Source organism: Ciconia boyciana, chromosome 24, assembly GCF_034638445.1.
Source record: "Ciconia boyciana chromosome 24, ASM3463844v1, whole genome shotgun sequence".
NCBI lineage: Eukaryota > Metazoa > Chordata > Aves > Ciconiiformes > Ciconiidae > Ciconia > Ciconia boyciana.
In genome coordinates this window covers 2,907,908-2,933,491 of record NC_132957.1, presented here as the reverse complement: position 1 = coordinate 2,933,491, position 25,584 = coordinate 2,907,908, and the positions used below count along the sequence as shown (strand labels likewise).

The following is a 25,584-nucleotide window of genomic DNA, read 5'->3' as shown; positions in this document are numbered from 1 at the left end:
ATTCTTCTTACAGTAATGGGAAATGAAAAGACGTTCTCATCACGGGTTTGGTTCTGTCGGCAGGACCTCAGGCAGGCTGCCTCTCGCTGGTCTCTCATCGAGATATATCAATACCATACTGAGCAAGTGAAGCAGGAGGACCACTGCTCTAAAAATTCACCCATGGGCTTTGTTGCATGAAGCTGTTGTCCAAGCTGTATCCCATCAGAAAGCCGTTTCAAGTGTCATCAACTATAATTATTAAGCTAATACTTGTCTTCTGGTGAAAGGTCACCTGATGGAGTCTGTACTCTGCTTTGTGGTACTACCGCCTTGTGCTGCAAGAGCCACAGCGGTGTCGGAAATCCTAAATGTGGAAAACCAGCTTGAATGAGGGGTTCTAGCAATTTTTAGAGGTACTGCACAGGAAAAAAGTGTTACAACTTGATCTCGGTCTCTTAACCCTTTCTTCCCTCCAGCCTCCTCCCTATAATCTTCAAGATAACATGCTCTCAAGAATGCCTTCTGCATGCTTCAAAGTGAGTTTTCATTTCACCTCTGCTTTCTCAATTAAGAAAATCTCGCTTAAGAGGTTCCTGCCCTTTCCAACAGCCCCTTCTCTCGCCTTTTACCCGCAGTTACGCTGACAGCAGGCCTCAGGCGCTGAAACTGAATTAAACTCGGTTGTAGTTCACCCGTTTTTTTACATTACAGTTCATGAATGAAGTTTCCTTTTGCACAGCTGTGCTGATGCAAGGTACACTGAAGCAGGGAAGCGTAGGAACCCCAAACCAGCCTCGCTATCGCAGAAAACGCGGCGCTGAGCTGTGTTTGTGCGGGTACGCTCGCTGCAGCGCTGGCTGCCCGGAGAAGAGGCAGAGAGACGGGGGACGCTGCTGTGCTGGAGGAGCAGCAGCTACGTCACTTGGTGTTTTGTACTTTGGAGAAAACACCCCAACCCTACTGCGTTTTGCTTCGCAATAAACACGTTAGTTAAAACCTTGTCGGCGTTTCCTTGCGGGGGGCCTTGCCGGCAGGCCGGGGCCTTGCCCGCAGGCCGGGGCCGCGCAGCCGCCTCACGGGCCGCGGGAGCAGCCCTGGAGCGGGCTCGGCGGTGCCGGCCCGGCGCTGCCCGGCGGGGTTAACCTCCCGCCGCCCTCGCCCCAGCCGGGCCCTCCGCTCCCCGGGGCAGGCCCAGGCCCGCTCCCGTCTCGGCCACGTGGCCCCGGGCGGCGCGCGGGAGCGACGTCACTGCGCGGCGCCGCGCGAAGGTCACACGCTGGGCTCGGAAGATGGCGGCGGGGGCCGGGGGCTGCCGGGTGAGCGTGGGGCGGCGGCCGGGGGAGCCGCTGCCCTCGGCTGAGGGCCGGGCCGGGCCGGGCCGGCTCCGCGGGCCGCAGAGGCGCCGTGGGACTGCGGTGAGGCGGCGGGAGACAACGGCGGGCCGCGCCCGCCGCACTGTGAGGCGCGGCCCGGAGCTGGGGATGCCGTGAGGGGGAGCGCCGGGGCTGAGCGCCTTGGCGGCGCCGGCCGGCACGGAGAGCGCCCGGTGCTCTGGGCCGGGATGGCGGGTGCCGCCCGGAGAGGTGGCCCAGTGCCGGCTCCCTCCTCTCCCCTGCCTTCTCACCCCCTGCCCGGCCGCGCCGGGGCCGCTGAGGTACCGGGGCCGCTGAGGTACCGGGGCCGCTGAGGTACCGGGGCCGCTGAGGTGAGGGCACCGCGGAGGGACCTGCCCGCCTTGGCCCGGCTCAGGCCGTGCCCTGGGGGCTGTCAGGCCCGTAGAGAGGGCGCCTGGCGGCAGGTGGAACCAGGCGCTGGCTCCTCTCCCCGCTTCGGTGTCCCTGCTTGCACTGCCATCAAGCGTAGCAAGGGACAGCCCAGGCCAGTTTAGCCCAGATCGGTCCTGGAGCTTCCAGAGGGTCTTCACAGAGCTGTCTGTGATGCTGAGCTGCTCCGTGATGCTGAGCTGCTCCGCTGATGGCGTCTTGCAAGGTTTACATTTAAACATGAGTTTTTTGTCTCTGTTGAGCAGGTGAACGGATGCGTGAACTGAATGCAAAGGTTCTGGCTTTAAAAGCCACTTTGTAGTGTGACAGGCTCTGATGGTGGTTGCTCTTCTTTTGTGCCCAAAGTTAAACACGGAATTAAGCATTTCTGCTCAGTAGCGTGGAAGAAATGTGCCTTTCGGTCAAGAACTGCAATCAGTTAAATCCAGCAGGCAGTCTGCCCCAAGTTTTAATGCTGTTCTTACAGTTAATACAGATTTTTAAGGTATGCATCTAATATCTACCTTTTCCTTGCTTGCTACAAAGCCCGGCCTCAGTGATGACTTGGGCAGCAGGGTTCAGAGATAGGCTATGGAGAGCATTTCCTTCCTTGATATAAACTTGACACTTCAAAGTTCAGCAATCCAACTTACAACTACAGAGGTATAAATAAGAGGGAGTATTATAGTACAAGGTATAACTACAGAGGTAATAAATGAGAGGGAGCTGAATTTAAAAGATGTGACTTAAGTGTAGAAACCAGTGAGTTAATGTAACACGTGTCTTTGGGCCAGCAGGATATGTGGGGCAATTACACCGTTACTTCTTCTCGGAAGTCAAGTCTGGATTTAGCTTGTGGTGTTTGGCAGTGCCGTCACTGAAGCCACAGGACCGGACAGTGCGGCTCTTTCCAAGGCCTTTTCAACATCTGATAAAGAGGTGGACATGTTATTGTTAGCTTGGACACAGAATTCAATATTCTCAGCTTACAAATTGTTTTCCAAAGTCTTTTAATGGCAAAGCGCATTTGATTTGTCCATGTTTTGTTTTGTGGGTTTTTTTTATTTTTTAAGGTGAGCAGTTTGAGAGATGGTCTTGCAGAGAAAGAGCTTGGGTTGTGCGATATGGTAACACGGGCCCATCAAGAACAGGAGGTTAGTTTGAGGTAAAAGGTGCAGCTTTTGCCTGGCTGGAGACCAAGGATAGGCCAAATAGATTCTCCCAGAACGTGGGGAAGAGGAGCTAGGTCAGTGCTGAAAGACCATTTTAAGGGAGTAAAGGCAAGAATGTACGAGCTCTGCATAGCCTGCTTTCAGTATAGGATGATGGACTGAAGGATTAGCCGTATGGTGCAAGAATTTTGATCTCAGCAAGGTGCAGCAGAATTTCTCAGTGATCATTCTGTGATCTAGTGTATCTTTTCTGTTCTGTGACTTGAGGCAAAAGGTGTTTGTCTCTGACTTCAGGCAGCACAAGTATATACAGAGGGGTCCTGGGTTTCCTCCACGGCTGGGAGAAAGTTATGTTTGGAGCCGGTTTCCCTAGAAAAAACAATATGCTTCTCATCACTAACAGATGTTTCAACTCAAGGATAGATTTACTTGTGCATCACCGGTTTGATAAAATCAGGGTTCTGTGAAGCACGTATGTTTTCTCAAGTGCTTGTGAAAAGTGTATTGCCCCATTTTGGACTGCAACTTTGGTTTTATCAAAATAAACTTGTGAGCAGATATAGCGCTGCTCAAACACATCACAGAGTTTTTATAAGGATGACTCTTAGCAAACCAGCCTCTAATGTTTCTTGGCAGCACGTAGGACGTGTTCCCAAAAGACCAGTGAATTGGCAGTATTCCTTCCTTTCTTCCTTGGCTCTTTAAGACTGCTGCCATCTTGTATTGTGCACTAACCTGATCTTATGTTTCCATTGCAGAAATGTCTCATCAGTGGCATATGGCTTATATCCAGAAGATACCCGGTTCCTGCAGTCCACAGGGGTACGGTGTATAGAATGAGCAGGCCCGTTTTAGAGATCCATCAGGTTGGTTAACGGCTGAATTTTTTTTATTTCAGGCTGAAAATGGTTTCCCATTAGAGTATTGATCTACTAGGTGTGGATATGTTTCTGAGAAGCACCAGTTCTAGGTTGAAAGTTTCCACTTTTTAAGATATATCTGATGAACTCAAGGAATTTTGTAGTAACTGAGTCCAGGTGACAGAGTTCAGGCGTAGTGCTCTGGTAATTTCATTTGCCAAATTGTTGTTGTGGTTTAGCCCGAAGACCAGCACAATTGTTTAAGCCTGAACTAACCTCTGGAGTTAATCTTTCTCTGGAGAAGTGGCTTTTTTAATGGCTATGTAGATGTACTTCACAGGGCATTAGAAATGTGTTGGACATCTGGCTGTTTTGAGGGTAAGCTGCTGCTTTTTCAAGGTAGCTGTATGTTTTCTGCAACATTTAATACTTTAGAAGTGACCCAGTGCTTGGCTTAAGTAAATCTACCTGCTGGCTTTGTTTTAAATTAATGTCTCTTTGGATTCTACAACATCTAATGATTTTCTTTAGTCTAGATGCTACTCTTCTGGAGGAAGAAAGGGTTTTATATCAGGTTTTGTGGAGAACATCAAACAGGAATTAGCAAAAAACAAGGAGATGAAGGAAAGTATTAAAAAGTTCCGTGATGAAGCTAAAAAGCTAGAAGAATCCGATGCACTTCGAGAAGCAAGGAGGAAATATGTAAGTCTTCCTCATGAATTCCTTTGATGTTTTCATTGCCCAGCCACTGAGCTATTACTGTTCTGAATGTAAATTTGAATCTTTCTGCAAATGAACTGTTTAGTTCAGTGTGCCTATTTTTATGAGAAGTTCTGCTTGGCTGGAAATACTGACTGGTAAATGGATGCCTTAGAGTGTTTTGGTTTTTTTGTTTTTTTTTAGTGGAAAATCTTGCCTGCAGACCCTTCACTGGATTTCCCAAATAACGAGCAGATTAAATAATGAGACATTAAATTTAACATTGGCAATATTTAAATACTGCCAACGTTAAATTTTTGCATTATTTTGCATTCCTTGAAGAACTATAAACAGCATTACTTGCAAAAATGAACTGCTGACGCTGGTTGCTCACGTAGTGTGCTCCCTAAGATGTAGCTCTTTTTGCCCTCAATTACAGTGTTAATGGGGTGTGCTATGTGCTAAACTGTTTTTGAGTATTTTCTGTCCTCATAGTTACATGCAGCATTTTTTTTTCCATAGAAAACCATTGAATCTGAAACAGTGAAGACCTCAGAAGTGATTAAAAAGAAACTTGAAGAAATAACTGGTACAGTTAAAGAGGTAAAATGCAGCTATGGAAGAACCTTTCCCTAAGGCAGTTCTGCTCGAAAGTTATGTGTTCTGCATGCATTTGAATTATCACCCTTTCTTTTTTCTCGGTGAAAGGTGGTTGCTATTCCAAAGGTGATCGCTATTCTGAAGCCTTAAGGCCAGAGTCGTTAACAAAATTGCAGCAATAGCGCATGTAGATTTCTTACTCGGTTAGTGTACGGTCAGAGGACAGGCACTGTCCGGTGATTCCTCTCAGATTTGGAGACTGGAGATGGTCCATAAGGTTCTGCATTGTCTAGCAGTAAAAAAAGCCTCAAGGTGGTTCTTCCACTGGAGGGCAGTTAGAGCAATGCTGGAAGATCACCCTGGAAAGTCGTCTAGGAGATGTGGTGCTCTTCACACTGACACTTTTTGCTACTAACGTGATAGGGCTTCAGGCTTCTTATTGCATGTTGAAAAAGACTTGCAACATCAGAGCCTCCAGGTGTTGTAAGTAGAAGTGCTGGTGGTGTAGTTGAAGTGCTCTCCTCTAAGTGAGCGTGCTGTAAGTGATCCCATGGCTCTGTGTGTCTTGGGAATAACAAAATGCCTGGAGGAGCCGGCATCGTTCGTACCTAACAGGTATGAGTGTCTTCCATTCTAGGCTCAGACTTTAAAGATCACTGTGTCTGTGTAGATCTGCTTTTAAGCAATTGAATTGAAGTTATTTCTTAGGCTGGGACTAAGCACTGCAGCTTGTCATTTCTTGTCTGAGTTCATCCAGGCAGCAGATGTATTTGAGTGTTTAGTATGTTTTGACTTTTATCTCTCGAGTAAATTTCAGAGGAGTCTTCCCGATAGTATTTTAAATATGGAAAAAATCAGGTGCATGTGGCACCTGTAGAAGCTGATCTGCAGTGTTATATGGTATCTGTGAATTCAGCTGGTACAAAACTGGGCTGTTTGGGCAGTCCTCAGTGGGGTGCAAGACCTTTTATTCCTTATTCCCTCTTTTCTGCCCCCTTCTCAGCAAGGGCACCATTGTGAAGACAATGAGTCCACATCCATTCAGCATCTCCTCCTGTTGCTTCCAGAAGAGACAGGGAATAACTCACAGGACAGGGCCTGCTGCTCTGGTAACCCTGCGTGCTTCCTGCATGCTCAGACTGCACCAACTGCTCTGAGTCTCCAGGGCTGCCACGAGGAGGAGGAGAGAGCAGATCCGGGAAAGGACACTGCCGGTCCTACTCACTCCTTTGTGGCCAAAGTGCCTGCTAGTCAGCTGGCTGTAAGACCTGCTGTTAGGTTTATCTCTAGCCTTCCTTCTGCTGTAGACCTGTCAGTACCCAGGAGGTGGCACTGAGCTAGAAGAGTTGGAGCAGGGCTGTTGTTGCAGTGTCTGCCACCCTGACAGTTACTCCCAGGCACCTGAGTCGTGTTTTTCCCTCCTACTGATTAGAGCAATTAAATTGCAACCAGCAGTGACTAAAAACTTATGGCCCTTTCTCTTAAAGGGGGTACAAGATTTCCTGCAGTAAGTGACAGCTGAGAGGTACTTTAGGAGGCTGTTCTTTATCTGTCAGCCGAGGTGTATGGAGTTCATGCTTGTAGCTAGGCCGCTCCGGAGCAGAGTGAACTTACGTGCTTTCAGCAGTGGTTTAAGACCAAAGCCGGTGTGGTTGTTCCCAACACTTGCAGTCAGGTGCAGGATCCCTGCTGGGAAACAGCCAGCCAAAAGCTGGTCTTAAACTCTGTGCACTGTGAAGTTTGAGTGGAGCCGGTCCCGCTCTCTGCTGTGCTCCTTCACTCTTGTTCTGTCTAAATGAGCTTTGGTGTAGCAGCTTAACTGTGTATGCAGTTATGAGCTGGATGTAATGCTCTTTGCTGATGTGGACATAACCATTCTCTTTTCTGTACTGTTGAGGGTGCTGTAAGCATCTTTATTAGCCAAATCCCATTGAAAACCAGGGAAAAGCATTTGGTACTGTTATCCTGTCATTTCTCTTCATCTGAGGCTGTAGCTTGTGACCCATCCAGGATTGGTTGCCTGCTGCCAGTGAGATTTCTGAGATCCTCGAGGATCTGGTCTGTGCCTGTGCAGAATGAAAGGGTGACCAGCTACTGGCAGAGTCCTTTTAACCTCTTGCATACGAGACCCTGGCTCTGTAAACACAGCCAGAGTGATGTATATGAAGATGTTGGATTGAGAAGAGCGTTTCCTAATTTTGCAGGAAGAGTTGCATAGCAGAGAGCTATCTCAACCACTTCTATAACTCCTCTTAAGGAGCAAGAAGTACCTGATTGTTTCAAAGGAAAGGGCTAGGGTATTTTAACTCTGGCATCATTGGTCCTGCTCTTTGATGTCAAGAAAAATATATATATTTTTTAAAATCTATGGGTAGCAGCTATTACAAATGCGTATGGTGCCCTGAGTAGCCAAAGTCATTGTTCTGCACAGAGGTGTTGGCTAATGCTGCAGTGCCAAGCCATGGTGTCCTGGTAAGTCTCCCCTGTGACATGTAACTGCGTGTTCAGCTTAGGTTTGGTTAGTCTTGTCGTGTGTGCATTAGGAGGTCTTTAGCATTCACAAAGAAGAGTTACTCAAAATAAGTTTTCACCTGTTTCACCTGAAATGACCTTTTCTTTCCTGTTTTGTTTTGCTGCAGAGTTTGGATGAAGTAAGTAAGAGTGATATTGGCCGAAAGATAAAGGAAGGTGTGGAAGAAGCAGCAAAAACAGCAAAGCAGTCTGCGGAGTCAGTGACAAAAGGAGGGGAGAAACTAGGCAAGACAGCAGCCTTCAAAGCTATTTCTCAGGTACATAAGTCCTGTGCCTCTGTAGGACCCAGTGCTGTGGACAGAGCTCATTAACATGGAAGTTATGTGTGAGTTTGTGCTGAGTATAAAACTAAATGCAAAACTCTTATAGCAAGACCTTGCGAGCCATTGGAATAAGCTGATAAATTCAGGAGATGTATTTTACAGGTCTAGCATTCACTCCACAACCCTAGAAGAGTGTAAGTCTTGAGTAGCTGAGCTTCTGCTAAAATGTGTTACTGGAAAAATTGGTTGCTGTGCTTGTGGAGTAGGGTGGTAAATGTCTTCCGTAGACAGGTACTGGTAGTACTCTTGGGAACTACTGACTGGCAAACCGGCGTGCTTAAAGCTCTCCTTTTCTAGAAAATATATAGGTGCTGATATGTTTTGATGTCACCCAGTCAGCTGACAATTAGCCTAAAAAGAAGCGTTCCCCTTGACTGGTTTCTCATGCCTCCTCTGAAGCATTGGCTTTAGCCCTTGTACGAGGAGGTACCAGGCCAGACGCAGTTGCATCAGTCATGTCAGTTCCCCTCTTTCTGTGTTTCTAATAAGACATCATCTCCTAAAGGTCACTTCTAGCCATAGCTGCAGATCACATTATACACTATTATTTTTTTTCTTTTTCTGTAATGAAACCTGTTATCTTACTCCAGCAGCCTCCTAATCTAAGAACTCTTTGTTCCTTCAACGAAGCAGGCTGCTAGGCCAGACCTTACAAGCAGGCAATGATTTTATAGGACCTTAAAGTAAATTTTTTGAGGCTTAAAGATTTGATTTTCCTGTAAATGGATAAACCTTTTGATTCATTGTCAGATTTAACTGGTTCATAGACCTTTTATAGGCTGCGAGCAGTTTTTGTAGCTTTGCTATACTTTCTAGTATGTATGTAGAATTTAGAATATTCGGTCTAATGTTTTAGAAAACCAAATACCTTATCTTAGAAATTGTAGTAGTAGTCTCATTTTGAGATCCCCATTGCTTCAGTATTTAGGAGATATTTTATTTGTATAATCTAGAGCTAGATGATATCCACGGGGGCTTGTGTCTTGTTCTGTTCTCTGCCAGGTCCCTCAGATAGTCTTTTATAGTCAGTAGGAACAGGCTGAGCTTTGGAGCTTTTTATTTGCTTATCCTTGATGTTTAAAGTCACTTAAATTCCAGTTTCTGCTTCATATCAGACCTCTGGCATCTATTCCGTTTAGGCCCTGAGCACTGTTGTAGCTTTCTTAAGGAAGGAGTCACACTGACTTTCAGTAGGGGAGGACGGCTTATGCTGGCAGAGCTGCGTTGGACACTTGGTGTGTTCTCCAGAAAATTCCTACATAAAATAAAGTTGAAAAATAACAGCCCCCATAAAGCCCCATGGTGCTTTGGGCTACATAACTTACACGTCCTCAGTAAAAACGCAGATTGGGAAAAAGCTGTATGTAGAGTGTATATAAAATCCCTTTCTGCCTGCACATATCTAGTTGTAATAGGAGAGTGTACTTATTGTGCAACTGATCTTTTGTAGGTACAGTCATTAGAGAAAGTACTGCTCAAAAGTTAAGTGATAAAAGTAGAGCAGCCAAGATGAAGGAGAAACCCTAAAAATGCCTTTTAGTCCCAACCCCTATTGAAGTGTATGAAAATTCCCAACAATGGTTGCGGTAGGACGCAGCTTTCTCTTGGCAAATCTGAACTAAGGATGTGGCTGTTCGCTGATGAGATGTATACCAGCCCAGATTTGTCAAGTCCTTTTTCTTGAAGTAGCCTCACCCAAGAGGGAGAATTTCTCCTGTCTCTCCTTTAGTATACGCTGAACTACTGTCATTTTTTTTTTTTTTCACATTTCTTCTCTGGCAAAACCAGAAGCTATTTTCTCAGCTAGAAGGTGTGTTGAATTCTGTAAAATGTGAGGCTCCTGTTTGTTTTGGGGAAAGCAATACTTTTGTTTGTTTAAGCGTGGGCCCAGAACCTGGGTTTTATTGATCTTTCAGGTGGCTTTGCAGTTAGTTGTTGGTGTCCTGAAGTCTTTCTTTTCCCCTACTTTTGGATACTAGGAATCATTCTTCCTTTTACCTGGGGCTTGTCGTTCTATCAGCAGCTGCTGGCTGCTGTTGGGGGCTGATATGCTTGCCTTCCTCTGGCTTGATTTATTCCAATTTAAACTCTGTAGAGGTTACCCCTTATCAGCCGTCAGGTTTGACTGTGTCCATAGCTTCTAGTATATTGGTTTTTTTCTTCAGGTTGATTCAATACAACCATCCATTTGCCATCCTAGACTGTTAACTTCTTAAGCAGAAGGCCTTGGTACTGGTGTGTTTGTCAATAGACATCAGCAAAGAAGCATTTGCTGAGTAAAGGAGAGGAGAATAACCTGCGGTCTCTTATCTTTTTTTTTTCTTCTTTTTTTTTTTTTTCCTTCAGCAGAAGTGATTTTCAGTTTCTGGGAAAGGGTGGGGGGAATGGTAAATCAACCTAATAGGGATATTTTCCTTTCAGGGAGTAGAAACCGTTAAGAAGGAGATCGATGAAAGTGTTTTAGGGCAGACTGGTCCTTACAAACGTCCGGAGCGACTACGAAAAAGAACAGAATTCTCAGGCGAGAGGATTAAAGAGGAGCGAATATTTGAAGCTAATGAGTACGTATTGGATGTAATTTAGGGTGAATATTTCTGTGTATAATTCGATAAAAACTTTAAAACTTAACTACAGGTCAGGGATGGTTAAAATCCAAGTGCTGAGGTGAGGCTGTGGGGTGAGGCGTGACCTAACAGAGCAGGTAGGTCTGAGAGCAAATTTCCAGCATAAGTTGATGGTATTGAATCTTCAGATAGGGAAACTGGGCACTTAAAATTATAAAGTGGGTACATAATGTTCTGACCTGAAATTTTGACTTGTGCACGTGTTGTGTTTTCTCAGTTCTAACATCTTGCTATTGAATTACGTTTGGTAGGGCTAAGCCTGGGCTCCTTTGGTTTCTCTACTGCCTTGCTCCGCTAAGTTGTGTATCTTTTATGTGGTGTGTCAGCCTCAGTGATACTGCATGCTGCAGTGATATTCGTCAGGCTGTCCTCCTTTTTATTCTCACTCACTTGTTCACAAGTACCCATCTATGTCTTCTGCACTTTCTAGGGAGGCCATGGGTGTGGTGCTGCATAAAGACTCAAAATGGTATCAACAGTGGAAAGACTTCAAGGACAACAATGTGGTCTTCAATAGTAAGTGTTCCAAAGACAAAGGAGTAGCACATTATTTTCCCTGTTCTGATTCTTGCTGTGTTGGATCTGATGCCATCTGTGCAACTAGTCTCAACATAATGCAAATCATAGCCATTTTTTTTTTGTTGTAGCTGTTGCTGTGAGGTGGTGTGAATGGGAGGTGGGCGTAGTTGACAACACTGCAGCTTTTCCAAGCTGCTCCATCTGTGTTTGGACCCTTCCCCCAGTCAGGCATTGTTTTTGATCAGTCCCTGCTCCCTGTAGGTACCAAAACCTGCTTTCGCCATTGCTTAAAGAGAACTGAACTCTGTTCTTTTTTTCTATTTTTTTTTTCTAGTCAGATCTACTCTGGCGCTGGGAAGAGGCCAGGGCATGCATGCATGCATGTCACCAGGGAGAGGGCAGGCAGGTCTCTTCTTCCTGACCTTGAGCTTATAACGAGGAAATATCTTGTCTTCAGTGAGCTGGTTTCTGTTGTCATCTGCTTAGAACTCTGGAATGTGTGGGACACTGCCTCCTTTCTGTTTTTATTGCAAAACCTAAAAATACTGAATAACTGTACTGCAGTGGGCAATAACTTTTGATAGTTGTCTAGACACTTAATGTTTCTGAAAGGCATAAGGAAGCCTGAGACCAGAATCCTTCAACAAATCAAAATAATCGCTGCCAGTGTACTGCAGGGTAAATGACTTGTTAAGGAACAAAAAGATTGTGTAAAAGTGCAACATATGATTAACTTTGAATTGTGTTTCTTCCCAACTTCTTTTAAAGTGGAGCTCCTTGGGAGGTATCCAAGAATGGGTTTTTACGTCCCATTTGTTAGCCTTTCCAAGGAGAGATGCTCATAGCATCCTCCACTCCTGTGCCATCTGCACGAGCTCTGTGCGTTCTCTAGATTTTATGCATCCAAGACCGTGGTTCTGCAATTCAGGCAACATTGCAGATGTGGCTGCACCAGGCTTTACAGTGTGTGCTCTCCCTTTATGTAGCACCTGTACCAAGAACACTGTGTGTTTTTTTGGAAGGAATCAATCACCGAGATTCAGGGCAGGATTCCAATTGTTAAGTGACGTGGTGGGAAGAAGCTTCCCTGCAGGGCCCATTATCCCGCAACTACCTTCTGCAGTTCTGGTCCGTCTGATGATGTCCAGAGACAAATAATGGGTTGCTTGAGCCCTTAGTTTGTTGCAACAATGCCTGCTTGCTTAAATGGCTTTTTGGTTTGTTTTTTTTTTTTTTCTGCTTCACCCCCTGCCCTTCTTTCTGCCTTTGAGGTTTTGCTTTGCAGGAGTTGTCCTTCCCCTTCTGTAGTTTTGTGACGTGCTTGCCTTGCTTTCTTATCAAGGTTGAGAAATACACAGAGCTGCTTAAAAACTGCATCCTTACTGATGTCTTGCTATTTTATTAAAAATTGGCAAGGTTTAAGGTCTATTCTTGATTTCTGCCCCCCCCCGGTTAAACTTTCTGGTGTCGGTTTCACATTGCTACATCCTGCTGCCCCTTGTAGCAGACTGAATCAAAGGCTGCACGCAGACTGGTGCTGGTGTAAGCAAGTCTCGTGTATTTTCTATCTGAAAATCTGCATAGAAGCTCCAGAGTTTCAGGCAGCTGAAGTCAGAGAAACCATCGTTCTCCTAGTGACAGTTATTGATAGCTAAGAACATTGCAGGAAGATGAGAAGAAAAGTGACTGTTGAAATTGAAACTTGTTAATCAACAAAGAGATTTAGAAGAGAACTAGCAGATTTAATCTGCAACCCAGTGCATGTTGTTTCCTAATTTGGGAATGTAGTGGAAAGACACTGCTGCTCATGTCTCCTCTCCTTTCAGGGTTCTTTGAAATGAAAATGAAGTACGATGAAAGTGATAATGCATTCATTCGAGCTTCCAGAGCTGTCACAGACAAAGTCACTGACTTAATAGGTAATGTTTCATCATTGCTGCGAAAGTGCACCTCTAGCCTTTTAGCTCCGTTCCTAGTGACTGTTAGTGCTGTTGTCCTCCATGTGTTACTAACCTTTGGGACAGATTCTGGAGCTTTATAATATTTTGCATGGATCATTATCCAGTATCATGCAGTGTAGCAACCTGCTCCTGGATCAGAAGTGCAGTGTGATGACAAGTGCTTGTACGGGATAAATCTCAAGCATAACCTAAAGTCTGCAGTTGTTCCCAGGTGACTCTTCCTTCCCTCTGGTATATAACCAAAGGTCTTTCTCTTGTGTTCTGGTGACAGTTGTCGTGCCACCAGTCTCACTGAATTGTTTTATTAGGTGGCTTGTTCTCGAAGACAGAAATGTCCGAGGTTTTGACAGAGATACTCAAAGTGGATCCATCCTTTGACAAAGATCGGTTTTTAAAGCAATGCGAGTATGATATAATCCCCAATGTCTTGGAGGTAAGGTGGGGGTAGAGTATGATGCATTTGTTTTATTTTTTTCCTTTATTATAACATGGAAGATTTTTCTTTTAGTTTTCTGGTGCTAAAATTAAAAGGTGGGACAGTATTTGCTTCTCAAGCATCCGTCTTTGCACAGAACATGAGATAACCTTGGGAAAAGGAAGGTGGTTCCCACATAACAGTTTAGTTTAAAAGCATATTTCATAATTGAGTAGACTAGCAAATTTTTTTTCTGGCCTGGAAAACAACTAACCGTCTTCTCCCATGAGAAATGATATGGGCATCAGAGGGATCAAACTGAAGTAGGTGAATGAACAGTACTGGGCAAATAATACCAAATATTGATAAGGGAAATAATGTACTATGTACTACTGATTCTAAGTGATCTGTAACTGCTTTGGAAGAAGACCAGTCATGACAAATGGGTCAATGAAAATATTTCTGGTGCTCGTCAAGGAAGTATGTGGAACTTAATATTTTTAAAGATTAAAGTATAAAACCACTCAGGATGGCACTGATGAAGGATATGACCTCAAGTATAAATGGATATAGTTCCTCTCACTGTTAACAGTGTGTCAGAAAAGACAGAGTGAAAGTAGGGCATTTGAAGAAATACAGCAGAAAGTGTTTTGAGAGATTTGTATGAGACTGGAAAACCTGAGGCTTGAAGAGGTAAACAAATGCTAAGAGAGAGCAAAGTGTTATTTTCTCATCCTATAAAACAGTGCAGTGAGTGATCGTATCTCAAACTGATACGTGCTAATACACATGTAGAAATATTTATGATACTCCTAGTCATGAGGTGGCATTATAGGATGAATAAAAAATAATTTGATGCTTACAGATACAAACATTCAAGCTGATGCATAGTTAGGTTTTGTCACTGCTGTCTTTGTAGTGGCTGACTTGTGTATCAGATCTGTGACTGGAACTATAATGTCGACAGTGAAATAAGACAGACCTGTCATGGTGAATCCGCTTTTCCTAGCGGTGCCGTGTCACTAAAGCAAGCTGCAAAAAATGAGCTCTTGACTCTTGGAGAATAAATTTTTCAAAGGAGAGGTTTTTTCAAACTGTAGGCAGCCAGCTTACAGATGCCATCAAGTATGAAGATTTATAGGCATTATATTGAAAAACACCCTGCCACATACAACTAACTTTATTTTGAAATCTGCTAAATTCCCAGCATCTGTCTTGTTATGAATTCCAGGTGTTTATTACACGGTGTTTTAAAGATAAACCTTTTTGTGAGTTGCAGCGTGATTCTTCTGCTTATCCTGTGCCCTGAATTTTTCATAGTCTTGAAAACTGTAGATCTGCTTCTGGTTTGTACCACTGCCTCTGTTAGATCCCACCTCCCAGGATTTCTGGGTGGTGTGCATTCTGCTGACTTTTTAGACAGGAAGGTTTAAGATAGCTTTTATCTTAATTATCGAAAGGTTTATGTACATCTGACTCAGTACGTGTGTGTTTATAGAATTTCTTATTGCTGTTCCTCTTTGAAGCTCCTATCCTTCTTCAGGGTTTCACAAGATGTAGGATTTAAAGTAGTTTGCTGCTGGAAGTGCTGATAATTTCAACTCTCTGATATAGGAGGTGTTTTAAAATGTTCATATTTTATTTGATTTTCTCTTTTAGGCTATGATGTCTGGAGAGCTTGATATCCTCAAAGATTGGTGCTATGAAGCGGTAAGTAGAGCTACTAAAAATGTCTGAAAAGGTTATGATTCTCTCTTGTAAGTAGGTGTATCGTGCTTTCTTTGCTTGCAAGCCATCCAACTGTTGTATCTATGACATTGCTTACCTGCTTTGCTCAGCTGCTTCCCCATCTGATATCTTCATACTATAAAACACTAATGCAGTCAAGTGTACATGCTGGACTTCTGGAATAGTCTGGATATGAGAGGAGAGCTGTTTAGAGACAGAGCTAAGCTCAAACTAGTCTAATTAGCTCCAGTTCTGCACTGCCCTTCTTGATTTGGATGGGCTTTAGTAGAGCCTGTATCCCAGATATGGGGTGAGAAGGTGCAGAGACATTTGAGATGACCCAAAAAGGTGATGCTTTTCTGCTTAAAGAGTCAAGTTGTCCCTGGAGCTACTATACAAACACAACTCCACTGCGGTATCTCAGCAAATAATCCTGGCAGGCTGAAGTTTTTCTGAAATCGCATCATAGATAATCTGTGGCCTGGGTAATCTCACTGCAGAAAACTGAATTTTGTTTTGTTGTACAAAAACTGATTTTGTTTTTGTACTGGGATAGATTTGCAGTGTCAGATTCACTTCTTGAAACAGCGAATATGAATTGGTTGCAATTCAGTGATTGTATTATTGTCCACTTAACTTCATGAAAGCAGATCCTTTCCTGACAACATAGATGAGCACTCATTCTGGTCTTCACTCTGCTCCAAAATAATTGTGTTGTAGGCAACGCAGAGCCATAGTTGTTCTGTTTCTAAAGAATTTAATTGGTTAAAGTGAGTGTTCCTTACTGATCCTTACTGTAGGCTCCTTACTGATCATCACCACCAGAGGGCTGGAAATGCACACGCTGGAAGAGGCAATTTTTTGTATTTAATTTTTTGTGATTAACATCTTTGTAACAATATTGCAGTACGTAAGAGTAAGATATTTAAAGCAGTCTGAAAATAAAGTAAGTTCTTTATTGGTTCAAGCAACCTTTGAAATGACACCATAGAATTCCTCTCGCATCTCTAGAGGAAAGTAGCAGATTCACTGCAGTTTATAAGACAAAAAGCTTCTAAGCTAGTTGTAGTTATAAATTAAGCTCATAAGTCAAGAATCATCTGTTAAATAAACCAAGGGAGGAAATGGGAGTCCTATTAATGAGAATCCAGGAGATAAAGGCTCTTGAACAGAATTGTACCACAAGTGTTAAGTTTGTGATGCTGGTCACTAAAGTGTTGGAATACAAACCGGTAAGGCAAAAACTTATTTAAGTGGCTGGTTGCTGCCAGCCTGCTGACTTAGATATAGTTTGTGGCTCATAGAGCTGTGTCTGCCTACTGTCCTCAGAATCCCTGATCTGTAACTCCAACTTCACACTAGTGACTTTGCCAGTATACTTCTGTAGGATATTTGCATTTAAATGCTGGTGACGAAGGTTAGAAGATCCGCCGTGGGGAGGTAGGTAGGGACTGCCTCCTGTTTGTTTATACCTGCCAAGAATATGGTGATAATGCTGGAAGCAAGTAGAAATTCACTATCCCCAGCAACAGTTCTCGATGCATAAATAATGAAGCATATGTGCATGTGCCTAAAAGGAGCCAGGAAATGCTGGTCTGCCTCCAGGGTCTGGCTGGGTATTAGGAAAATAGCTTGGTTCCCAGACTGTTTCTCCTTGTCTGCTGTCAAATCAGAATCGCAAGTGCCTTGGCTATCAGGTGCACTCGGTGTACATGCTCTGTTGTGAATGATGGATCTCCTGTTCTGTCCAGGGGTGATGGGATTTTTAGTGAGAATTTGGTTATGTGAAGCCCAGAGCATTTGATGTAGCTGTTTGATACCTTGCAAGAAATACGTGTTCAGCATATTTGCAAAAACTTGACTTTTATTCTTATCTTTTTGATGGTTCTCTCTAAGCAGAAAATCGCTTTTTCTTTGTGACAGAACAAATTCAAACGTGTAACATAAGCCTGTTGCTTCATTTAGACTTACAGTCAGCTTGCTCATCCAATCCAGCAAGCCAAAGCCATGGGTCTCCAGTTCCACTCCAGGATTCTTGACATTGACAACATTGATGTGAGTGTCCTTTCCTATATATTCACCTTGGGGGATGAATTAGAAACTCAAGACCTGAGGAGGGGTTTTCTTCTTTGCTCTGACTGCTGATTTTTTTGCCTCGTGCTACTCTGGTATTTGCCATTTCTGCTAACAGAGGAACAGATCGCTACTGCTGGAAGGGAGAGCTCATGGGACAGATTCGCTACTGTGTGATCAAGCCAAGTTACAGCATTGTGGTTTGTCTCCTCTCTGTCAGGGCACCTTGGTCTTAATTGCCAGCATATAGATTGAGAAAGGCTAATAATAAAGGCAAATAGCACTGACCCAGTGCTTTAATGAAGGGCTTTGTTGGTGCTTACTCTGGGTGATAATGCGCAGTACTTCTGTGACTCAAGGTTGTGCCGTGCAGGAATGGCCGTTAGAGAGACTTAACCACTGTTCTGGATGGCTCTTGATGAGTGGGGAGGTAATTAGGCTGTGAGTGGAGCCCTTGCCTCCTTAGGAGCCATGTTGGTAGCTGGGGACTGTGGCCAAATTGTCTGCACAGTTGTAATGCTCTCCACCTTCCCCTTTATTGAGGAGCCAGTGGTGTTATTGTTCTAATTAGCAGTAAGTCTACAGTAGTACTTTCATTTAATTAAGTCTTTAGTGTCATCTGTCACTGGCCCCCAAGCTCTCTTTCAGATCTTTCTTTCCTTCGGTGACAAAGGTATCTCAAAGAAATTACCGCCTTTAGTCAGACCTTTCATATCCCATAACCAGCTCTGCCTCAAAGGAAATGTGCAAGGGGCAGAGGGGAACAGGGCAGCTGTACACCAGTGCTTTAAAACACGCCTGGAAATAGTCTGAAGTCAGATCAGCTGTTTGCCTTTGTCATCAAAGGTGCTAACGCAAAGGCAGCAATATTCACTACATGCTTCTGTTGGAACCACGTATTATGGTATACTTGTCCAATATACTGCAGCTATGCAGTATTACCCTCAATAAAATTATACGCTGGATCCATTCAGACAATTACCGTAAAGCCAACTGCAGGGTCATTCCTGTAGGAACAGAGAACACAGAGCTACTTAATAGGGGTCTAAACCCAGAGGTGATCTGATCCAAGGTAAGGAAGCGGAGGATTGGAAGCTTTCAGGTAGAGATGGAAATGGAGCATGGCAATAAAAGGGTGCTGTTCAGAAAGTGGGATGTTCCAGATGTTGGGTGTATTGGCTGGCCAGATGTTTCTTAGTTGCGGTCACACCCCTGCAAGACAAGAAGTCAGGAAGAATTTAGCAACCATCATGGAAAACCAAGAGAACAAAGTCTGATGCTGTTGGTGGTTTGCTGAAAGGAGGACTACCGATGGTGACTTTTCTCTGTCTGCAGCCCTGTGCAGGAGCCTCTTTTTGTGCCCACATCATTAAAAAACTGGAGTGGGTGCAGGAGAGCTCCAGAAACATCTGAGCAAACACCCTCCAGCAAGAGACTTAGTTTGACCTGTGCAGCCCTACAAAAGAACAGCGGGAACTGACTTGATTAATGACCATATATCTTCACAGGGAGCAAGAATATTATCTACGGGGCATCTCCTAACACAAAAGGCTGATGTCTGGTCCTCCTCCTAGGACTGTTTTGCCTTTTAGTCTTGATAGGCTTCTCATTTTTTCTCATCCATCTAGGTTCAGAGGAAGCCATTCCTACCTCTTTGGTAACTCTGGATATTGACTGCGAGCGTGTGCCAAATGAGCAGAAAAATTTCTGTGGCATCTGCAATTCTCTTGATTATCTTCAGCAATAAATAATGTGGTCTAACAAAATTAAAGCTATGGAAGTAATAAACATGATTGCTTTTTTCTAAGTATCTTATTTAAATCAAAGGTTTTTCTGTGGTGTTAGTGTCTAGGAGACCCGATTTCATTGTATGCTAAATAACCTTTTTCCTCTGTAGGTGCTAATTAATATAGAGCTGTGCATGGATTCTGAGTGGTGGCTGGGAAGACATTTCATTATTAACGTGTTTTAGATGCCTGTATTTTTGCCTGAAATTTCTCAAGAAAATTACATCTTAGCTGGAAAATGATTGATATGGAACATAAATGAGCGCAGTTCTTCTTATGCTGTCTGTATTGTGAGAAAGGGGGATAAAGGGTGTTGTGTGTTTAAATTTTTAAATGCGTTTCCCTAGAGGAGATTTATGGGAGTATGTTGAGTGATCTCATCCAGAAAAACAGTTCAGTGAGTTTGGAAAAAAAAAACCATTTAGAAGATTTAAGGGAATTCACGTGCTGCAAAGTTGGCAGTATTAAAATTAAAATCAAGTCTTTCAAACATAAGCATCTGAACTCATGTTCCAGGTACTTGCTTAAGCACTCTCTACTTCACTAGACAACTGCTGCCTTTAAATTTAATGGAATTTTGGATCCTTGATATTTCTTAGGACTATTTATTTGCTGCCTAAACATAGTTGTAAGTATGTGACTTGTGAAATGGGGTTTCTGAACTTAGTGTGGGAGGAGTGATATAAATACGGTCTTGATTATAGAGTTTTTTTGGGATCATAGTACTAAAAAATAAAGCAATACCATTATGGAAGTCTTGGTGCCTATAAGGGATACAGCCTAGGCAGCGATACAGTCCTCCTCCTCCTTGAAACCCACATGCAACTTTATGTTGTCGAATTATCAATGCCAAGTGGTGTCATATAAAATGTCTGTCATGGAAATTGGTCTGACAAAGATCTGGGAGATCTGGTTTTTGATACTTGGGTGTAAGGCATTATGCATTGCTGAATGAGTCAGGCCAGTTCCAGAAATGCAGCGTGGACTGGGATGGTGTGAGTTACTGCAGAGCTAGGGAACTGATTCCCGCGGGTTAAGCAAAGGAGCATTGCAGTAGTGCTGAGTTTTCCTCAGGGGAGAGTTAAAAAAAAAAATAATAAAAAAAATTATATATATATGCACACCTTTGTGAATTATGGCACGGTCTTGTAACTCTCTCTTGTGATACATTCTTTATTATGTGATAAAATAGAATGTTTTTGAAACAGTATCTCTCATGTACAAAAGAGTATAATCATGGTACCTTAAGTTTGAGGTGGTATGATTACCTTTTTGGCCAACATAGCCAGTAACTCCAGAGTTACTGAAGAGCAAGATACTCTGTAGCATACTGCATTCCCACAAAAGAGGCAGAAAGAGGGTTGTATTTTTTAAGAGCACAGCTTTGGGAAACAAAACTTAATTCTCCATTCCTCTTTGCATTTCAGTTAATAAGTTCCTTAAATATTTAATGGAGTGACCTTAGAATAGAGAAAAAAATCCTGTCGAACAAAAGGTTCTCACCTTGAAGTCTTTCTGTTACTTAGTTCTTTTTATCTAGTTCAGTACAACTTCATGTCAAAGATTAATTTAAAAGCAAGAGAAAAAACTTCAGTTGATGTACTTTCTTGAGAAAATGTCATTTTTTTAAGAGCAGAGTTTCTTTTATTTTTGGTGTCTAATTTGGAAATAACGGAACAGAGTTTGTTCATGTTTCCCAGATTTTTAGACTTGGAAGAACTATGAAAACTTTCAGAACAATTTTGGGAAAGCTTTTAAGTACAGGGAAAGTGTTTGGGAAAATGCTTTGCAATAAGGTCTACAGCATCTGTATTAACAAAGCAGGTATAACCTGATTAAAATAACTAGATTCAGCTCAGGGAGAAGATGGGATTGTTAGCTGTGTCAAGCCATAGCAGTTGTGTTAAATTCTTGATGCTTTTACATTAATCTACAGAAATCAACTGTTTCTAATGGGATTTTCTTTCATTGCAGCTGGCTATGGGGAAGATGATGGAGCAGGGACCAGTATTAATCATCACTTTTCAGGCTCAGGTCGTGATGGTAATTAAGAACCAGAAAGGGGAAGTGGTGGAAGGTGATCCGGTAAGTGATGTTCATCGGCTGTATACGATTTCCCTGGGTCCCCTGCTAGCCGTCTCAGTTGTTATGGATTCGTCTGGGAGCACCTAGAGCAGTGGGTGTCCACATGTGCTACATTCACTGCTACGCATAATATAGCATTTGTGGGTAAGGTCTTGGTTCAGCTCAGCATGGGCTATTTATTCCTGTCCGACTCCGAGTGGTACGACCCATTAATCAAGAATTATCGTATATGAGGAGAGTCTGCAAACATCTAGAATGGACAGAGAAAGGGATATTTTAAATTCACAGTGAGGATTGGAGCTGGAGCTACGGCCACCAGCAGTGCTTTCCCTTCCAGTTGCTGCTGTGCCTGGCCAGCACGCTCCTTGCCTGCAGTTACCTCCTGTGAGTTCTGCTCCTTTGGCACCCTCTGGGACAGAACTGAACTGTCCTGCTCTCGATTAAAGCTCCATCACACAGCTTCCACCTGATCCTGTTCTTTTTTTTCTCCCTTTTGCTTTCATAAAGGGCACTGTAAGAGCAGAGCACAAAGATGTTTGGTAAACAGGGTGGGAGCTGGAGTTATTTAAATCATTTGCAAGAGATTGGGAAAATCACTGTAAACAACCGGGAGTAGAAGTTCGTGGTTTTGGCTGCTGCCTTCCTACACTAGTACAAAATATCTTACAGTGCCGCAAGCCTTTACTTCCACGAAACTCTCCCATATCCAGTTGTGTTAAATGCTCTATATGGTACAGGCTTCTAATGGGAACCTCTGACACAGGGTGATTTGTGCAGCAAATCTCTGGCATCTCTGTGGATTCTGCTTCACTGTGGGTTAGCTTTTAACACTGCGAGTCCAGCCTGCATGTTCTGTTGTGAGCGATGCTAGGCTGAGCCTGTCAGACATAACCACAGAATATGCTTGTTACCAGAGTTAATGACACAGCAGGCTCGAGGAGCCTGTGCATTTTCTGGAATAACTTCATTCTCAAGTGGCTCGCTATCCAGACAGCTCTGGGCTTGCATTGTGTCTGTGCAATGTTTAAGTAGCTTAATGATATATAATGGGGGACATTGTGAGATGCCTAGAGCTGGCAGTTTCTAGCAGACGTCCATTAAAATTAATACATGCATTTAATAAATATTGGCTTTTTGCAACCATTCTCTTTAGTCCAGGCTGTAAGTTTACAAAAAAAGGGACTAATTTTAATGATGGGGCCCATCTGCACTGATTTACAACCTGTCACATCGACTGCAGGGGAGGAACAGCTGATATAGTGATTTCTTGCATTAAATTACTGCATTCCTAGAAGATAGATATTGATGTGATAATTATTGAACAGGATATCAAAGTCTGTTTGCTGTCTGATTTCTCTGGAGCAGCAATAAATCAAGGAGATGCATTAAAATTCTCCATTGGAAACAAAACTTCAGCTTTAATCAAATGTCAGATGCAGGCTGTCTGGTAACTATGATTTGGTGTTAACTGCTGAGCTGCTCCTGCGGAGTATTGAACAAATGCCGGTCTAGGGAAAAGGAGCCTCAAATTGTAAATTCTCTAAATAGAAATCATAAGCTTGTAATTGCTGCGGTATTTTACCTAGTTGCAATTGTTCAAGTTCCCACTGCTGTGCTGCAAGCTTACCCCCAGTGAGACGTGGGGAGACCAGGCAGCCTGTGACAGGGTTGGACAAGGTGTTGTGGTAGTTAACCTAGGGGATCCCCATGGAGCACCACAAAATCAATCTGGGAAAATGAGGCGTTAGACAACCCATCGAGCAATGCTGCGAAGTCAAGGGAATCTTTTTAAAATTAGGTCCTGAAGGACTGTGAGACAGGATGCTGTTTGTCACAGCAGACTGTGGGATTAAAGGACAAATTTTCGCCTTGCATGCATGGCCATGGTAGAAATCTGCCTTTGGGAGTCCACACCTGTTTGCTGTCCCACTTTCTGTGAATATATGCAGCAGCATGCACTGTACATTGAGGATTAAGATGTACCCTATTCATAAAAGCACTAGATCAGAAAACCAGAAATCTCTCCGCTTTGGAAACACGTAATTTTTATGTTTCATCACGTCTCAGGAAGAAAGCTGTGCTACTTGTTCAGTACTGCATGCTGCGAGATCACTAGCAACTCTAAGCTTATCTGCTATTCATCCCTTCAGAAATCCTCTGTTCAAGAACATAAACTTTTCCAGATGTAGCAGAGCTTTGATGCTGAAGTGTATGATTAAATTGCCTTTCATACGCAATCTTACAAAATGGGCTTTGAAAATCACGAATCACAAAAATCATGCAAATTAAGGTTCCACTGGCAACGTTAAATTAGTTATGTTACTCGCTTCATCTTGAGCTTATACTTAATGTTTTATACTGAGGGAAGATCTGTTAGCAGTGCTGTGGCTAGGACGTAGATGTACAGCCTGCCTCAAGCAGGCAAAAGTTTTGTTGTTTTTCTTCTCTTGTCCACTCTGCTCTTCCTTCTGACATATCCCAAACATCTGTATGACTCAAGTTTTTCAATTACTTTTAACAATTCTGAGCAGAGCTGAAGCAAGTTAATCTTCTGAAACACTGAGCAAGAAAAAAATGCCTTTTGTGATATGTGATATTTCTAAAGCATTAGTTTTCTAATGACTGGTCTGGTACAGAAGGTCTCCCCCCTCACATTTGTGTACCTAAATTATAACCTATAAAGATTCACACATTTGATCAAAAATGTAGTGGTTAAGTATGCATCTGGGAGCTGAGCCAATGCTCAGTCTGATCCCTCAGTGATACTTCCTCATCTGAGGGAAATACTCTCCATGCTTAATGGTTAAATGGTAAAATCAAACTAACCTTGATTTGCAGAACGGATCTGTGACACTGTGCCGGATTTGGGCTCCTGGCAGCCCAGTCGCTGATGGGCAGTGTCACCTCCCTCCTGGGAGAGGCAGAGGCTTTGTCACAGCTAGCTGCAGTGCCTCTTCAGGGAGCTGTTTTCATAACACCATGAGTGATGGCCTCAGGGTGTGCTGAGACACGGCTTTCATCCTTATTCACTTACTATGAACAAAACTGCTGGCATTCTCATTACATGCATCAAGGACGGAAAAGCTTATAGTTCTGTTTCAGTCTGTAACCCCGTATGGTGAAAGCACTGTCTGCACGGCAAAGATTCGATTGCAGAATTAGTGTGTGTCTGTGGCTAACGCTCTGGCTGGACTTGGTGTGATCTGATTTTCATTGATAAATGTTGGGTTTCTTACTCTCTGTCTCTCCTCGGACCTGGTGATGATAATTTCTGGTTAATTTGAGCTGCTCAAATTGAAGTGTGAGAGCTAGTGATAGAGCTGTGGGGAGGGGATGCAGCTCACAGGCTGATGTGGGAGAGGCAGAGTTACAGCCGCAGGAAAGAGCCTAAACTTGATTGAAGGTTACAGAGAGCAGTACAGCCTGGTGGCCGAACCAATGTGAAACCAGAAATTTATATTTAAAAAGAAGGTCAAATATTATCAAACTTGGCAGTGGTGCCAGTTAATATATGTCAGCCAGAGATATTTGGAAACCCTAATTCTGTTTTTGGAAATCAAAAGTTTATCTGTTCCTGACTGTGATAAGTTTCTAACCACAATCTAGTAGATGTTGCTGGAGCTATCCTTATGCAGGACCTTCGGGCTTAGAACCAGAGAGCAAAATCACAAGAACAGTCTCTGGAGGAAGTGTGGAGCATGTCCCCGTCAGCTCTGAGCTAGGAGGTCTGTGACCATCACGCACGCTCTAATGACAGGATTTTCCTTCCAGGACAAGGTTCTGCGGATGCTGTACGTGTGGGCACTCTGCAGAGACCAGGATGAACTCAACCCCTACGCTGCATGGAGGTTATTGGACATTTCCTCATCGAGCACTGAGCAGGTTCTCTGAGAAGAATTGCATCCGAGGGCTTCTTGTACCTCTCCTGAAGCAACGCCATCTCTGAACTTGCACCAGTCTGCTGTATGATGGGCTGTGGGGGAAAGAGGCTAGACTGGTTCCTTTTCAGAAGAACCGGCTATTTGGTGTGCCCTCATTATACCGATCCCTATGATGAACTGGATGAGTCTGACATATCTGCCTTACGCTTTGCTGTGTAGTATTGCACTGTAAGGATGTATGGTAGATTTCAACGTGAATGGTCTAAGACACTAGCAGCTGCTGTTGGCTCCTTTTTTAATTGTGCCTGAAGGAGGCTGGTTTGGGTCCTGTATGTTTCCCAGTGCTTCCAGTGATGGACAGAGGTGGGTATCGAAGAGTGAGATGTGACAGGTCTAGTTCCCATCTGCTGTCATCCTCTGGTGGCCTCAAAGCATCCCTGAAAAGATCTTAGAGGTGCTTTTAAGGCATGTTGGTCTTAGCTAACATACATCTCTTGTACAAAGTTGCACCAATAAGCCTTCTGTTGCTGCAGTGTCTTGCTCTTTACCAAACCAAATACAATCAGGACTTTGCACATGA

The 25,584-nt window shown here is 43.5% G+C and overlaps 1 protein-coding gene across 5 annotated transcripts; it reads left to right on the top strand.

The window, feature by feature from the left end:
• Positions 1 to 1,170: 1,170 nt before the first annotated feature.
• TIMM44 (translocase of inner mitochondrial membrane 44) lies at positions 1,171 to 25,584 on the top strand. Of its 5 annotated transcripts, XM_072845639.1 has the most exons (15): positions 1,257 to 1,298; positions 2,012 to 2,250; positions 2,819 to 2,899; positions 3,676 to 3,783; positions 4,309 to 4,479; positions 4,999 to 5,079; positions 7,716 to 7,865; positions 10,353 to 10,492; positions 10,986 to 11,071; positions 12,901 to 12,993; positions 13,344 to 13,468; positions 15,110 to 15,160; positions 17,144 to 17,233; positions 21,013 to 21,123; positions 24,895 to 25,584. In XM_072845639.1, exons 2-15 carry the CDS (start codon positions 2,155 to 2,157, stop codon positions 25,012 to 25,014), a joined length of 1,503 nt encoding a protein of 500 aa, XP_072701740.1. In that variant the 5' UTR covers positions 1,257 to 1,298; positions 2,012 to 2,154; the 3' UTR covers positions 25,015 to 25,584. The 5 variants fall into 5 exon arrangements, with proteins under 5 accessions (XP_072701745.1, XP_072701740.1, XP_072701742.1 ...); XM_072845642.1 differs by lacking the exon at positions 2,819 to 2,899 and having other exon boundaries at positions 1,260 to 1,298; XM_072845643.1 differs by lacking the exons at positions 1,257 to 1,298; positions 2,012 to 2,250 and adding an exon at positions 1,327 to 1,397.

Excerpts from the sequence above, each read along its gene's own strand:
- TIMM44 (XM_072845639.1), top strand. The coding sequence starts at position 2,155 with ATGTGCCTTTCGGTCAAGAACTGCAATCAGTTAAATCCAGCAGGCAGT. Across the intron at positions 4,480-4,998 it reads GAGAAGCAAGGAGGAAATAT|AAAACCATTGAATCTGAAAC; the intron begins GTAAGTCTTCCT and ends TTTTTTCCATAG. Across the intron at positions 12,994-13,343 it reads CAAAGTCACTGACTTAATAG|GTGGCTTGTTCTCGAAGACA; the intron begins GTAATGTTTCAT and ends TTGTTTTATTAG.